Source organism: Microchirus variegatus (genome assembly GCF_963457635.1).
Source record: "Microchirus variegatus genome assembly, chromosome: 5".
NCBI lineage: Eukaryota > Metazoa > Chordata > Actinopteri > Pleuronectiformes > Soleidae > Microchirus > Microchirus variegatus.
The window spans coordinates 18,000,969-18,014,447 of record NC_139806.1 but is presented as its reverse complement, the minus strand read 5'-3'; the positions used below and the strand labels follow the sequence as shown (position 1 = coordinate 18,014,447).

The 13,479-nt window shown below is 40.7% G+C and overlaps 1 protein-coding gene across 1 annotated transcript in view; it reads left to right on the top strand.

Annotated features, from left to right (window-relative positions):
* The window catches only part of cdh2 (cadherin 2, type 1, N-cadherin (neuronal)), a 57,967-nt gene that overhangs the window by 27,300 nt on the left and 17,188 nt on the right, over positions 1-13,479 (top strand). Inside the window, exons 3-4 of the mRNA XM_083889267.1 lie at positions 9,103-9,323; positions 12,467-12,634. Coding sequence (XP_083745393.1) covers positions 9,103-9,323; positions 12,467-12,634 — 389 coding nt within the window. The remainder of the gene's footprint in view (positions 1-9,102; positions 9,324-12,466; positions 12,635-13,479) is intronic.

Below are 13,479 nucleotides of genomic sequence, written 5' to 3'. Positions count from 1 at the left end.
AGCCTTTCTCCAGTGCAAAACAAAGTTTTAATGAACTCTGTGGTTTATTGTGTCCCAGTCTAGGTACCGTTTGCCTTTTAACTGCTCTAGAACACGTCCCATGTCAAATTGTAGATTTGCAGTATGACTGTGACTGACTAATTATGACAAGAAACCAATCAATCAATTCCCAATTCCTGTTTCAATTTTCATAATCTGATGCTATATTCACACATAGCATAAGATTAGTTAGTTATAAACTCTCATACTCTCATACATACTCTCTTAAAATACTCTCACACTCTGAGTGGGTTTACATTAGAGTCCAGTGCATCTCTTTCAGAATCGAAGGGTACCTTGTGGGTCTGTGGGCGGCATATCACGATCTTGGGTTTGCTATTTACAAAATGTAAGCCTTTTTCTTTTATATTCCAAAAGTTATAGCCCATCCATTGATGCTCATTACCAAGTCTTCACAAAATAATGAAAAGAAATTGTCTCGGACCCTGTCCTGTAGCATAATTTATTCCCCTGCCATCAATATGTATGCAAAAACGGTAGCTGAACACACAGCTACCATTAGTCACTCTGTTATTTGACGTTGGCCAGAATTTGGTGTTTCTGTTTGGCACCAGCCATCGTCAACTATAGAGACAAGTGTGTTTTCCATATTCTCGGCGAGTATCCTGTTGCACAACAACCATAAGTGATAGTTGATACAATTTCCATAAACGTCTGACTCAGTTAAATGAGAGAGTTGCAGTGGCGACGCTGAGGCATTTCATCCAAAAGGCTCCTTCCTTAAAAGACATAGCATTGGCTGGCAGCGTTTGATGGATAGTGTTTACTACAGATGGAGACAGTGAAGCTGAAGAGCACATGATTTTAACACTATTATTCCTCCACTCGGTGAAAGCAAAATGAGACATTGACATAATTGCACAAGTCACCTCTGCTATTTTTTCCACCCAACGCTCTGGCTGGTACGATACTGTTCAGCAGTGTGTTTATGTTTCTTTCCCTCAGCAACAAATCAAGAGATGGGAGTCACTCTGCTGGTGTGATTCGAAAAAGTCTTACGGGCCCAGTGAGCGTTCCAACAGAGGTTACTTCATACCCGCTCCATGTCTCCTGCTTTGTCTGTTTGATTTTATGATGGTATTCTGACAAAAATGATCAAGGGGAAGAACTAAATAGCTTGGAGTCTTAGCTTTGGAGATCAAAAGAACCTAATCATGTCACATTACAGGTTTCACTGAGGCAGTTGTAGAGCCGAGCCCTCTTGATCAGCTTTTTCAAGAAAAAAATATATATAAAAAGATATGAGACCTGCTCAGAACCAGAGGAGTGAGAGCTCATGGTTATAAGTTGATGTAGCCACTGGCAGCTTAACTTGTATACTCTTGTCTCCAACCCAAAACATATTGAAGAAAATAATCCTACACCATATATATATATATATATATATATATGCTTGTGTTTGATTTTGAGTTTATTAAAAATAGAGAAAATGCATCAAAGTGAGCACATAAATTAGATTTTCTGACTGTGCAAAATGATAGACCTTTTTCTTTTCGGTAGTGTCTTTGTTTTCATCACCGTCGATGCATAATAATTGAAAAGGATCAATAGCTGATCTTTTTAGTTATTTCCTACCCAGCCAGAGGCTTAGAGATGAGTTCATTTCATGCTCAGTTGAAAATGCCTGAGAAAGAACTGTAGCAGCACTGTGGTACCGCAGAGGTGGATGCACAGAGCAGTGAAGCATTTCCTAAAATGTGTATTACTGTGGTGTGTGCTTGCCAGAGAATGACCCAGCAACACAGAAACAATAAAAAGTGATGCATGTGGACATCTCAAATGGGTTATTGTCCACGTTCTGATTTTCTAAAAGACATCTCGGTGTCTCACCCTTCCTCTTGCAGGCAAACTCCCACAGATTGCTTTATTTTACTCCCACTGGCTTTTTTTTGTTCTCCATCTCCATCCCTTCCTTCTTTCCCCATTAATCATCAAAGCCTTTGTGGAGGGAACAGAATGACCAATGCCAGCAGTTTTAAGGTGAATTAGGGTATAGAGAGCAATTAACACCCAGCGACCTTTTATGAGATGACGCTCTGAGGTCAAAGAATATCTTTTATGGACATGAAGTTCAACACCTCATTTCCAATAACTCTGATTTACATCTTAGATGCCCTGCCAGCTGGGTGTTGTAGACTGAAGGCTCCTAGATTAAGGGAGAGGAGGCTGTGTTGTTGATTATATGGTCACGTATACCGAACACTTTGACATCATTGTCGTAATTGTAGCTTTTAGTTTTTGCTGTTAACCCTTCAACACCTAAGTCTGTCTTGCTTATCTTAACCATAAAAGGGCCAGAAAATATTCTGTGAGCTAAGTGCTTTTGCCATTTTTTTCTGGAATAACTTTCAACATCTGGCAGTTATTTACAGTTTAGTGCTTGTTGAAATAGTGTATTAACTATTTGCAATGAAAAAACAACGGTGTAGTTGTACATGAGTTACATTTTAACAGTATAGCACATATTTCAAATAACATTTGTTTGAATCTTTGTTGCCATGTCCAAAAACAGGCTAATCAATGGAAACTTATGTACAAGTGTTTGTCCAACTCCTCTCTGGTGACAAAGATGCTGATTCGCTGGCTTCCTGCAATAGTTGGAGTGACATTAATAACCACGTTGGCTTCGAAGGGCAACTTTCTTAGCTTTCAGAAACTGTTGGAATTTTTCCGCTAGCACAAATCGTTAATAATTACAGTAATGCATTACAATCTCGCCTGCAATATGCTTGGTGTGTTAAGTTCTTTCGATTAAAGGTGTCAATTATTGTCCTTTGAACTTTTAATTCCTTATTCTCTTTAAACGTATATATATTTCAGGATGTTAGATGTTACTGCTTTTTGATTTATCATTGTGGAAATGTGGTGGTTTTTTTTTATTTCATAAAGAGTCTCACCTGTAAGCTTCTCCAGGGGTCATGGAGCTTTGCTGAAAGACATCATAAAGAGCAAGCGTGTTTCACATCCCCGGTAATGTGGTCAGTTTAATACACCACCAAAGCCTCTGTATCAAGCCGCTGGTTTCAAGAACTCACAAATCCCAGTAGCTGCACACAGATAACTGCAGAAGGATGTAGCTTAGCCTTATCAGCTCTTGGCTCCAATGACATAGTAATCCACACAATGCTCTGCTGTCATTGTACTGGTAAACACAGAATCATTTCATTTACCCAACAATGCCCCAAGAATAATTGTGATGTCCCTAATGTGCCCCCCCACTGTCAACGCATTGAGAGCTAATTTTCAAAGGATAAGAGCCCAACTGTCTGTGCACATTTCTTTGCAGAGAAATGTGCTCTGCTACTACAGTAAGAGGCTCCCATCGAATGCAAGTTTATGAAAATAACAGTGGTTGGACATGCTAAAACCCAGCAGATATTTACCAGGGCTGAATCATTTTTCAAATCAAAATCACAACTTTTGGATTTTGTCAGCTCCTTAAACGTGAATGTTTTCTGGTTTCATTGCTCTGTTTGACAAACAAATCATCAAAACTGAAAAAGTGTGGTTTATGGACAAAACAAGACATTGTGAAAATCATCGTTTTGAGGTTTGGGAAACACCAATCAACATTTTTAAATATATTTATATTTAATGGACCAAACAAATAATTTGACAGATTATAAAAGTGCAAATGCTGCAATTCTATGCTTTTTGATTATTCCATCTTTCATGCATTTATAAATAAAACATGCCTGTTGGAAACAATTCATATCTTCACATTCTTATTCTAAAATCTACACAATGAGTATGGAACTGATTGTTGACTTGAAATAATTTTTTCCAAAATCATTCAGGCTCAATAAATATCTACAAAGCACGGAGTTGATGTGTTGGAATGGGACAAACTGTAGAGGGTGATGGCAGATTATCAAAGGCCTGCACTGAATAGGTCTCACTTGAACAGATTCTAATCTCAATGTGGTTTCCGAGAAAAATGAATAAATAATTACAAAAAGAATTGCTTCCGTCTAATCATTACTGCGACACAACAAAACAGGGAGGCATCTTGGAGCCTCCAACAGTATGCACATGCAACTCAAACCAAGCGCTGGGGCAATGATCACTGCAATCAAGCTGGGAAAACGATCCAGCTGCCTGTTACATGTGCTCTGATGCAGTTCCTCTCTAGATTTCCTCATTTCTAGAGACACTGTACAGAGCACACACACTGCATTCTTGAAGCAAATCCTTACATATTTTAGTAGCATATGCATAGAAGGCTTTGAGTGTTTGAAGTGCACTGCATCAGTAAAATGCCTTCCAGGGCTTAGTTTGTAAAAGAGAGGCTTTTTTTCCTGAAGAATACCCTATTTTATTACCTCAAAACACATCCCTGCATTTCAGCTTCTTAAAAATAAAAGGGATATTTAGAAATGTCTGGTTGAGATTAATAGTGGAACATGGTATCAACTCACTTACCACGATTGCCCCCTTACCAGTGCTGGTTGTTTTAATAAAAAAGTATGGATGATGTTTTTAACATCCACAGATTTATCGACTATTCTTTCCACAATTATTTGAAACTATCGATCACCGGTTTAAATGTGCGTGGTGTATATGTTTTTTGTAAATGGTAAATGAACTTATCGAATGCAGCGGATCTGGGAGCAACAAAGCATTTTTTTTCTTTGGAATGTTTTCAGCATCTCCATGGAAATGGCCATAATTGTGAGGGATAGGATTTAATTAGTTGCACAGTGACATTTGGTTACTTACCAGCCTTGAAGCTGTGGAATATGTGGAAAATAAATGCACACACAATTAAATGTAATAAAGCAGTCATCTTATTAAAACAAAAGGTTTGTGCGTTTAGCATTTTGTCCAATAAATAGGCAATTACAGAATATGCTGTGGTTGGCCTAAGGTCGTCCAATGCTCACATTGATTCAGCATGCGTGGAAACTTTGTGAATTTCATATCACAGAAGTTGTAATCAAGGTGCCAGAGTGTGAGCTCCACTAGGGGCTTCATAGGATCTGATCTTATAACTGTCATGCTGCTTAGTTGAAGCCCTCATTTCATATTGCATTGTTTCATTGCTTGTGCAGCCCTCTGTACTCAACATGTTGGCAGTCATTTGTTAATAATGCATTTTGGCAGGGGTGTTGTACCACTTGTAAGGGTTGGTGAAATGCCTTCAGGGTATTTGCCTGAGTCTTCATTTCTCTGTGGCTCCTGATGAAACACCTACACTGGGTATTTCTCAGCTGCCAGTGACCTCACTTCTCAGAAATGAATAGTGGTACATTGAGATGATCTCACAAGAGGGGGTTTCAGTCTTGTCACATTTACAGTACATTAGAGGGACTCTCAGTCCGCTCACTTGCAGCCAGCGTACTTGGCAGACAGGCATAGAAGCTGAGATTGTGGAACATTTTCGTCTCGTCTATGAAGTCACAGCGTTGACATTTCATGGTCCAAATTCAATGTATCGCTCCCCGCCGCTGCCGATCTCCTTCTCTAACTATTTGTGTCTGTCTGAGTTCGAGTTATCACGTGAGAAAGCAGACAATAGCGGAGCACTCTGGCTCTACGGAGAGGTTAGCTGGGGTTTTTGTGTTGCTTGTCAGTTGAGAGGGGCGCATCTAAGCTGTGAATGGGGTCGTTGAGTCGTGTGTAATTTTGGGCCCCGGTGCAGGGCATTAGTTGGACAGACCTTTCTGCTGACAGGCATGCTTCCCCCCCCCAGTTCTCCTTTCCCTTTTTTTCAAACCCAACCCCCAATTCCCCATTGCTGCATCGGCATTTCTGTCCAAACCAGAGGCCCTTATCGTTAAGACCATGAAAACATGTCGGATAGGGTGTGGCAGCCAAGGTTTCTTTTAGCCCTGTACCATGAGGAGCAGATAGGATTTGAGCTAAGCCATATGACACATTTCTATGTTTTTATAAACCACAAGAGTCCACCTGATAAATGAATAGACACATGCTGGACATTCCCATTCATTATCATTGGAAACGGCGGTGCCTGCAGGGAGTTTGTCTCGCGATTGCTGTGGGGGCTGCCTGTTGAAAGGCCTCTCAGAAGTGTCCCCATGGCTACATTTCAGACAGTGTTAAAAAGTCGGAGCCCTGTGCAAAAAAAAACAGTGTCTCCGTCAAAAATAACTCACATGGGAATCACGGCTGTCAAGTGGATCTCACCACATGCTCGCGGAAATGTATAGTCAAAGGTGGCAGTAGGACAGAAAATGGAAATAGGGGCTGCAGCTTTGAGGCTGCATAATGTTAACTGTGTCTAGTTATTAACAATTGCTCAGAGTAATGCTTTGAAATAAAATGTGGAATGGAATGACTGACCAAAATAGTGTAGCATTAAAATAACATTGTCATTTATTTTTAATTGTTGGTGCTACCCGTGTCCATACATGCGAGCTGCTGACTTTAACTTCAACTGATTTAGATAATAGGTAATATATGTTTTCAGCACACTTTCCTGAATGTAGTACGGCCACTATTGATATTTGAGAGGCTGGAACTTTGAGATATTGTTCATTTATTTTTGAAATTATTTGTGGTTCAAATCATAATAGAAAAAATATTTGGATAAAGTATATAATTGCAACCTCGCTGACATATTGCAACTGTGATGTGATTTGGGGTGTATATTTATTCAAGTAAAAAAAAAAAAAGGTGGAATATTTTCTTATTCTAACCAATTAGTTTTGTCCATAAACTGCAGAACATGTAATACTGTAAAGATTATATTCTATATTACCAACAATCAATCAAATCAACTTGTTTTGAAACATAAATTGATTAATTAAATTGTGGCAAATAAATAATCACATGGGGTTGCAGCCCCCAAAATAAACAATAGAATCAGCCTTTCATTTGTCAATAAAATGTCTTAAATTTGTGATTTTTATTTGATAATGATTTATTCCTCAGCCTCACAATAAGCAACAAGCATAACAAAAAAATGTATGGCATTCAGACATCCAAGTCAGAGTAGTGTGTGTTCGACTATCCTCACCAGCAGCACAGTGAAGCTTGTTGAATCTGTGGACTTTTCTTCTGCTGTATTGTGAGTTATTTTGACAGTCTGCTCACTCTGTATTCCCCTTCTGTCTGAGTATCTGCTGACTTGGGCCGGCTAGGCTGATTGCTTGAAGGCTTTGACTTTACAGGTGGCTGGCTTGAAGGCAAAGCCTTCAGAGAGAGAAGGTCGTCCACCATATGTCAGCAGCATTGTCAGGTTCAAAGAGAAATAAAGCTAATTGGCCACTGGTAATTGAACAGGAAGGACACACTCAAGTGTATTCCAGGGGAGAGGAAAATATTGTGACATCAGTTGCCTCGATTACTGGAACTCCTATCTCTCCTGAACTGCCATCTCACCCTCTGTGGTGTTAATATTTAGACAATTTAGCAATACTCCTGGTTAAAAAAAAAAACAAATTGCAGTTAGCAGCGCTGCTTTCGTGCTGTGTCAGTGTCGACTATAATGAAAACCTCACCGAAAATGTGTCCCCGTTTGAGATTTGATAAAGTAGATTGCATTTTCTATTAGGCGGGGTGAAAACTATTTGCGAATACACAGCTAGTCAATTCCCAAACTTTACTCAGAATCATAGGTTTCATTCATTTTCTCCCTCGCTCTCGTTCACACAGACATTCTTCTTACGTTTTAAAAACATCACAGTTTACATGGGAATGGGGATGCCTCTGTGGTCATTTTAAAGAATAGGTTTGCCTTCTTTTGAGCCCAGCTATTGTATCTGTAGTCACTCTGAGAACACAGGTCCATCTTTGTCAGGGCTTCAACCAAGGTTCTGAAAACATTTACCCTGTCTACTGTTACAAACAGCAAGGATATTGTTAAATTCACCCCTGTCATCACTGAGAGATTTATTAGTTGAAGGGTGTGAGGTGCACTTTCGCAGAATTTATTGCAAGTGTTTGGGTGATAATATTAAATTAGGTCTGGGAGTAAATGTATGACTTCCTTTAGGCCCCAAACTGATCTACTGCATCCGTCTCCCCAAGCCCAGAGGAACTCAATGCACTCAGAGTGCAGATGATACTCTGAAGACATCAGTGAGTCCCCAAGGTAGCAGCACAAAGGAAGATTAGGCACCCTCCTCCTTCAAGGCTTTTGTTAAGTAATTCCACATCTGCTTTAATAATTCAAAGCAGCACCAGCAGAAGCCCCCACACAAACAATATATGGTAACTTTGTGATCTGTGGCCTGGAGGTATTTTTATCTTTCTCTTTGTGCCGTTTTGTGTGTTATAAACATGAGGTAGGCCTGTCAGGGGAAAAACAACCATACACAAAAGAGGATCACACAGTAAAGCTCCTAGGTATGTGTGTGTACGTGTACATGCAGGATGCATGTAGTGTAGGTTTGTGTTATACTGCCGCTCTTGTAAGAAGAACCAGGCCTGTACCCGTGTCACTGAGGAGCCTGTGGGAATCGAGCGCCCATGAGCCACCTGTCTATATCACCTGTGCATAGGTGTGTGTTTTCTCTGTGAACATGCTGATGAAACGAGCACCTCTCAGGGATCTGAAGTCATCCGTGGAAGACATCCCAGAAACGTCATGAGGGACAAAGCTTGCATGGAATGGCTTTAGCTGAATAATAAATACGACTAGTTTAGCAGAAGTCAACATGTTCATAGTACTTTTCTGTAGTGGATACCGAAACTCTCAATACGGTGGGACATTTAGACAATCTACAGTAGCATACTCCTTAGGTTTTAAATGGATTGTTTTTTTATTCTTTATAATATTCATTAAGGAGAGCAAGTCCCTGTTTTCTTTAGATTTCCCCCAACTTGCTCCTCCACTGCACCTGTTTTGAGCAATACCTTTGGGGCACAGCTTGAAGTGAATAATGCATGAGTGAGAAGAAGAATCAGAATCCCTTTGTGGACCTTCTGTCTGTCTGGTTGTCCGTCTTCCACTGCCTTTGTCTCAGTTTCTAGTATTTTGGCAGTACTTATCTTGTATTTTTTCGAGTTCTCGAGTTCCTCCTCTCTGTCTGATCGGAGGATTTTCAAGTCTAATCCATTTGTCTCTGTCTTTTACAGTGAGGTTTCTCGACTGTGGCCGAGGTGGCCTGGTGAGGTTTGAATGCAGCAACCCCTCTGACTTCCGGATAGAGGCCGATGGAGTCCTGTACGCCACCAGAAGTCTTAAGGAGTCCACGCTCCCCGTGTCTCTGGTGCTGATTAAGGCCATTGATTCCACCACTCAGGAGCAATGGGTGACACAAGTCCAGCTGATGCCCTCCGCCACATCCACCCACCAGGTGACGACACCACATCAACCACTTTTACAGCATTACTCATGTGTTCTGTAGATCGACTGATGGATGTAGAAAGGTGGAACGATCAATTCTGCCCTCATATCAAATAACTGATGGTTATTAGGCACACTGCACATTCACAGATGACTAGTTCCCCAAATTGTAGCAGGTGTTCTGAGAGACTGGATGAATGCCTGCTAATTAAAACTTAATGTGTCACTTTACAAGGACTACAAACATATACTCAACATGGTCAGTGGGAAGCAACAGCAGATGCAAAATAGCTCGTAAATTTGTTGTCGGGGAACATACTTTGTATGTGAGGGGTTATTGCCTTATCATCCAGAAGGGGACGCACCTCTTTCAATACATTGACGGCAAGCATCTGTCTGTGCTGTCAAGTGCCGCTAAAAGTGCTCCGCTGGACGTGTTGGCACATTCATCTGCAATAAGTGACAAAGACTGTGTGCTCATATGTCAACATTGTGGTTGGCCAAGGTTCAAAAGAAGTGCACACAAAAAAACCGCTGCACATGTTCTAGCCATCTGCCTTGTAGCCAGTAAATGAAAAGAAGCCGTAAAGTCGGTGTTATTGTAGAGGTTTTAACTTCAGTGCCACTGGATAATGTGAGACTTGGATAATTAGATAATATATGCTGCACACACACACACACACTATTTTGTCATTCTTTTTCGACACATTCATTACAATCATTAGTGAGCTTTTATGTGCATATGATGATCATCATTCTTGTAAGATGTTTAATCATTAGCCGTCTGGTGTCTTAATGAATGCCCTCAAATGAAGCAATTGTATTTGTTTTACAAAGACTACTGTGCTTTTTTTTTCATTTTAAGCCCTGTAATACACTTTTAAAAATAGCCAATTGTGGCCATTTGTTAATGTCTACTGCAGCCGATAATATCAGGAAAGGCAAGCCTTGTGTTTTATTGGATGCAGATTAGAAGTTAATACTGATAGCCATGCATTGTTAATGTCAATGCTGCAGATGCAGCGATGTGCTGGCTTGAAATTAAACGTGTAGCAGGCAATGATTTCCGTGGTGTTTCGGAAACACCTTTGTTAGCGACTGACAGTCATTAACCACAGGGACTCCGGCAGGTATGTGATTTTAATGATACCATTAGTCACTGTTGTAGCTTGGTCACAGGCAAACGGGTAACCAAAGGCTTTCTGCATTTTTTTTTATGGATTTTAAATAACACGAGTTATACATATGTAAATAAATTACCGACTGTCTGTTGAGAGACGTTGAATTTGCCCTAATTTCTATGTAATGAAACCAGCGATTGACTTTCCTGTAGCCCACACGTTTATGAGGTCATGAGTAGTTATATTCCCCCCCAGTACAATTATTGTCATGAATCACTATGCATCTCTTAATCACATCAGCGATTAGATTTTTTTTTATTAGTGCCATGAATGCTGCGGCCTTGGGGGAAACATTTTAATCAATGACAACCAAACAATATCCTCATTAACATGACAGTGTCCTCGCCCTCTATTTCCACCTCTATTAGAACCTCGGCCTCGCTGCAATCTGTAAGCTCAAAATGGTCTTTTGGAATCTGAAAAGAGCAACTTTTTCTAAAAGGGCAAACACACATAGACACACAGGCATAATCCCTTCCGCACACTCACAAACACTCAGGTCATCACTCAGCCTAACGCTCTCCTGGACTCTGAAGTAGACTCCTAGTCAGAAGATGGAGGGGTATGCGGAGAGTGTGGATGGGCGCAGACCTCCTGTGCAACCAGAGATAGATGTGTGTTGGGCTGAACAAACCCACAATGCCATTCATCATTCCAGATGCAGGTTGCAAATAATTACTGCTCTCACTCGAGCCCATTTTAATAGGGTAATAGATATTTCTGAAGCATGCCCCTTTGCTATCTGTCTGCTCGCCTGTCTACATTTTCAGTGGGTGAAAGCAGCATAATCGGATTTCAAACATGATTAGTGGAAGCTTTCTGACAGCTCCCCAGATGTTAGACAAGAGGGAATTCAGGATATGGGTCACAATATAAGGTGACAAAGTGGTAATTAATTTGTGTGTTTGCACAGGGCACTTTGTAATAGTTTGTTGGCCTTGAGTACAGCACAACCAATCAACATGCATATAATTACAGGAAACAGTGAATAAGATACATCAAGGGACATGACAACTAAATATAAACCCCAGCTAGCTATCACTCATTGACATTGACAGATTCTACATATTGTTTTCCGGTTTTCTTTCCTTCCCCGTTTTGTTCAAGGTTATTTAAACTTTCTCTGGCACTCTTTCAGTCTTCCCAGTCTCTGGAGCAGCATAGGCAATTTGAGCCATCTGTGTGTTTAGTGTCTGGCTTGCAGGTACCATCCTCCTTTGTTTCAAATCTCATTCATTACAGCCGAGGGAGGATGGCAGCTCCATTATGTAAGCCGGCCTGTCTGTGTGGGTGCATTATATCAGCACATAAGAAGAAGCCTGACATTTAAAGCAAAAACAGTGCCTGCTGCAGTAGCCACACCAAAGGCGTATCATCACATATTTCACTGTAGATATTTTAAGCTACAAAGAAAGTCAGGAAGGAGTAATGTTTTGGTTGAACGTGCTTACATCCAGAATGGGTATCAAAGACGCGTGAAGAAGCTTATTAGGTTGTACAGGAAATGTCAGGACGTTTTCTTTTATTATCACATCAGTTTCATTTTGTGCTCCCGTAAAGGAAAAAGACCTCAGATTGCAGTGAGGTGTCTCCAGTAAGTGCACTGGCATGTGCTGCTGTTGATTGTAGTGATTACATGATGAGGATTAAGGCCCGTCAGTCCCACAGGGCAAACATAATAACAAGACTCTCCAGCAATGCTCGCATTGTGAGGGGAAAAAAAGTGCTAATGCTGACGTTTAACAAACAGAATATTTATTAAACTAACCATCTATTTCTACCTGGTGCTGAACACAAATTACATCGCAGTCGATGCAATAGTCATTCGAAGTTTTCACTCGCTTGGTGGACAGATGACCTTGCCTTCCACAGAGCCATGTCGCTAGTGTGGCTAAAAATACACACACTCATATTTTATTGCATAGATGTGATCACCAGCCAGCTCTTGAATCAAATGATTTCCTTTCCGCAGGTCCAGGAAGTCGCTGTCCCTCCAGTCATGTCCAAGGATTTGAGGGAAATAGTGTTTCCATCACGAAACACGGACAGCCAGCTCAAGCGCATGAAGAGAGACTGGGTCATCCCCCCAATCAATGTCCCGGAGAACTCACGAGCCCCATTTCCGCAAGAGCTTGTCCGGGTAATGTAACTCACGCATGCACACGCACACACAGCTCTCCACACTTAAAAACATGCCTTTTTTCCCTTGATTTGACAACTTCATAGGTCCCTATTGACCCACTCAAGAGAAACCAGATGTATGCCTTCGCCAATATGCTTCATATTTACAGCATATTTACAGTTTCTTTTATTTTTTGCAGTGTAACATTTATCCCTTTTCACAAGAGCAGTCACTATCAATGTAACATGTTATTTTGAAGCTGAGCTAAATATGAAGTGCAGAGATATTATAGTCCTTTTGTCGTGGCTCAAGGACACACATGGCCCAGTTCATTTGCGGCAATCCTCTGGCCGGTGCTGTTGAGTGTGGGTGGCTGACAGAGGACATGTAATGCCAGGAACAGCTAAGAAGTCGATTTCCTTTTCAGCAAATTAAGTGGACTTCCTCACCGTGTGTTACATGCCATTTCCATGTATTATATTAAATCTGAACATGTAAGAAGGGATGTTTCGGGGCTTTAGTAGATGATATCAGGATGAGGAAATTCGTTGTTTGCCCTGCATAGATCTGTAGGCACAGACGTTCTCAGCTTACTTGGCAAACAGGATAGACGGCCCAGCGAAGGCAGCACTTCAATACTGCACAGACACACACTCTCTCCTATTATGCACTACTTACTTACACAGCAACCTATTTCTAAGCCAGTGCTGAAATGATTAGTCAATAAATCTACAGGAAGTTGAAATTGTAATGAATAATTTAACAGTTAAGTCACATTCGCTCTTTATTTGTTTATCAATAGAAATTGAAAACGTTTGGGTTTTGCGGCCGAGTACAGTTCAGTAGCCATGTGGTTATTACAG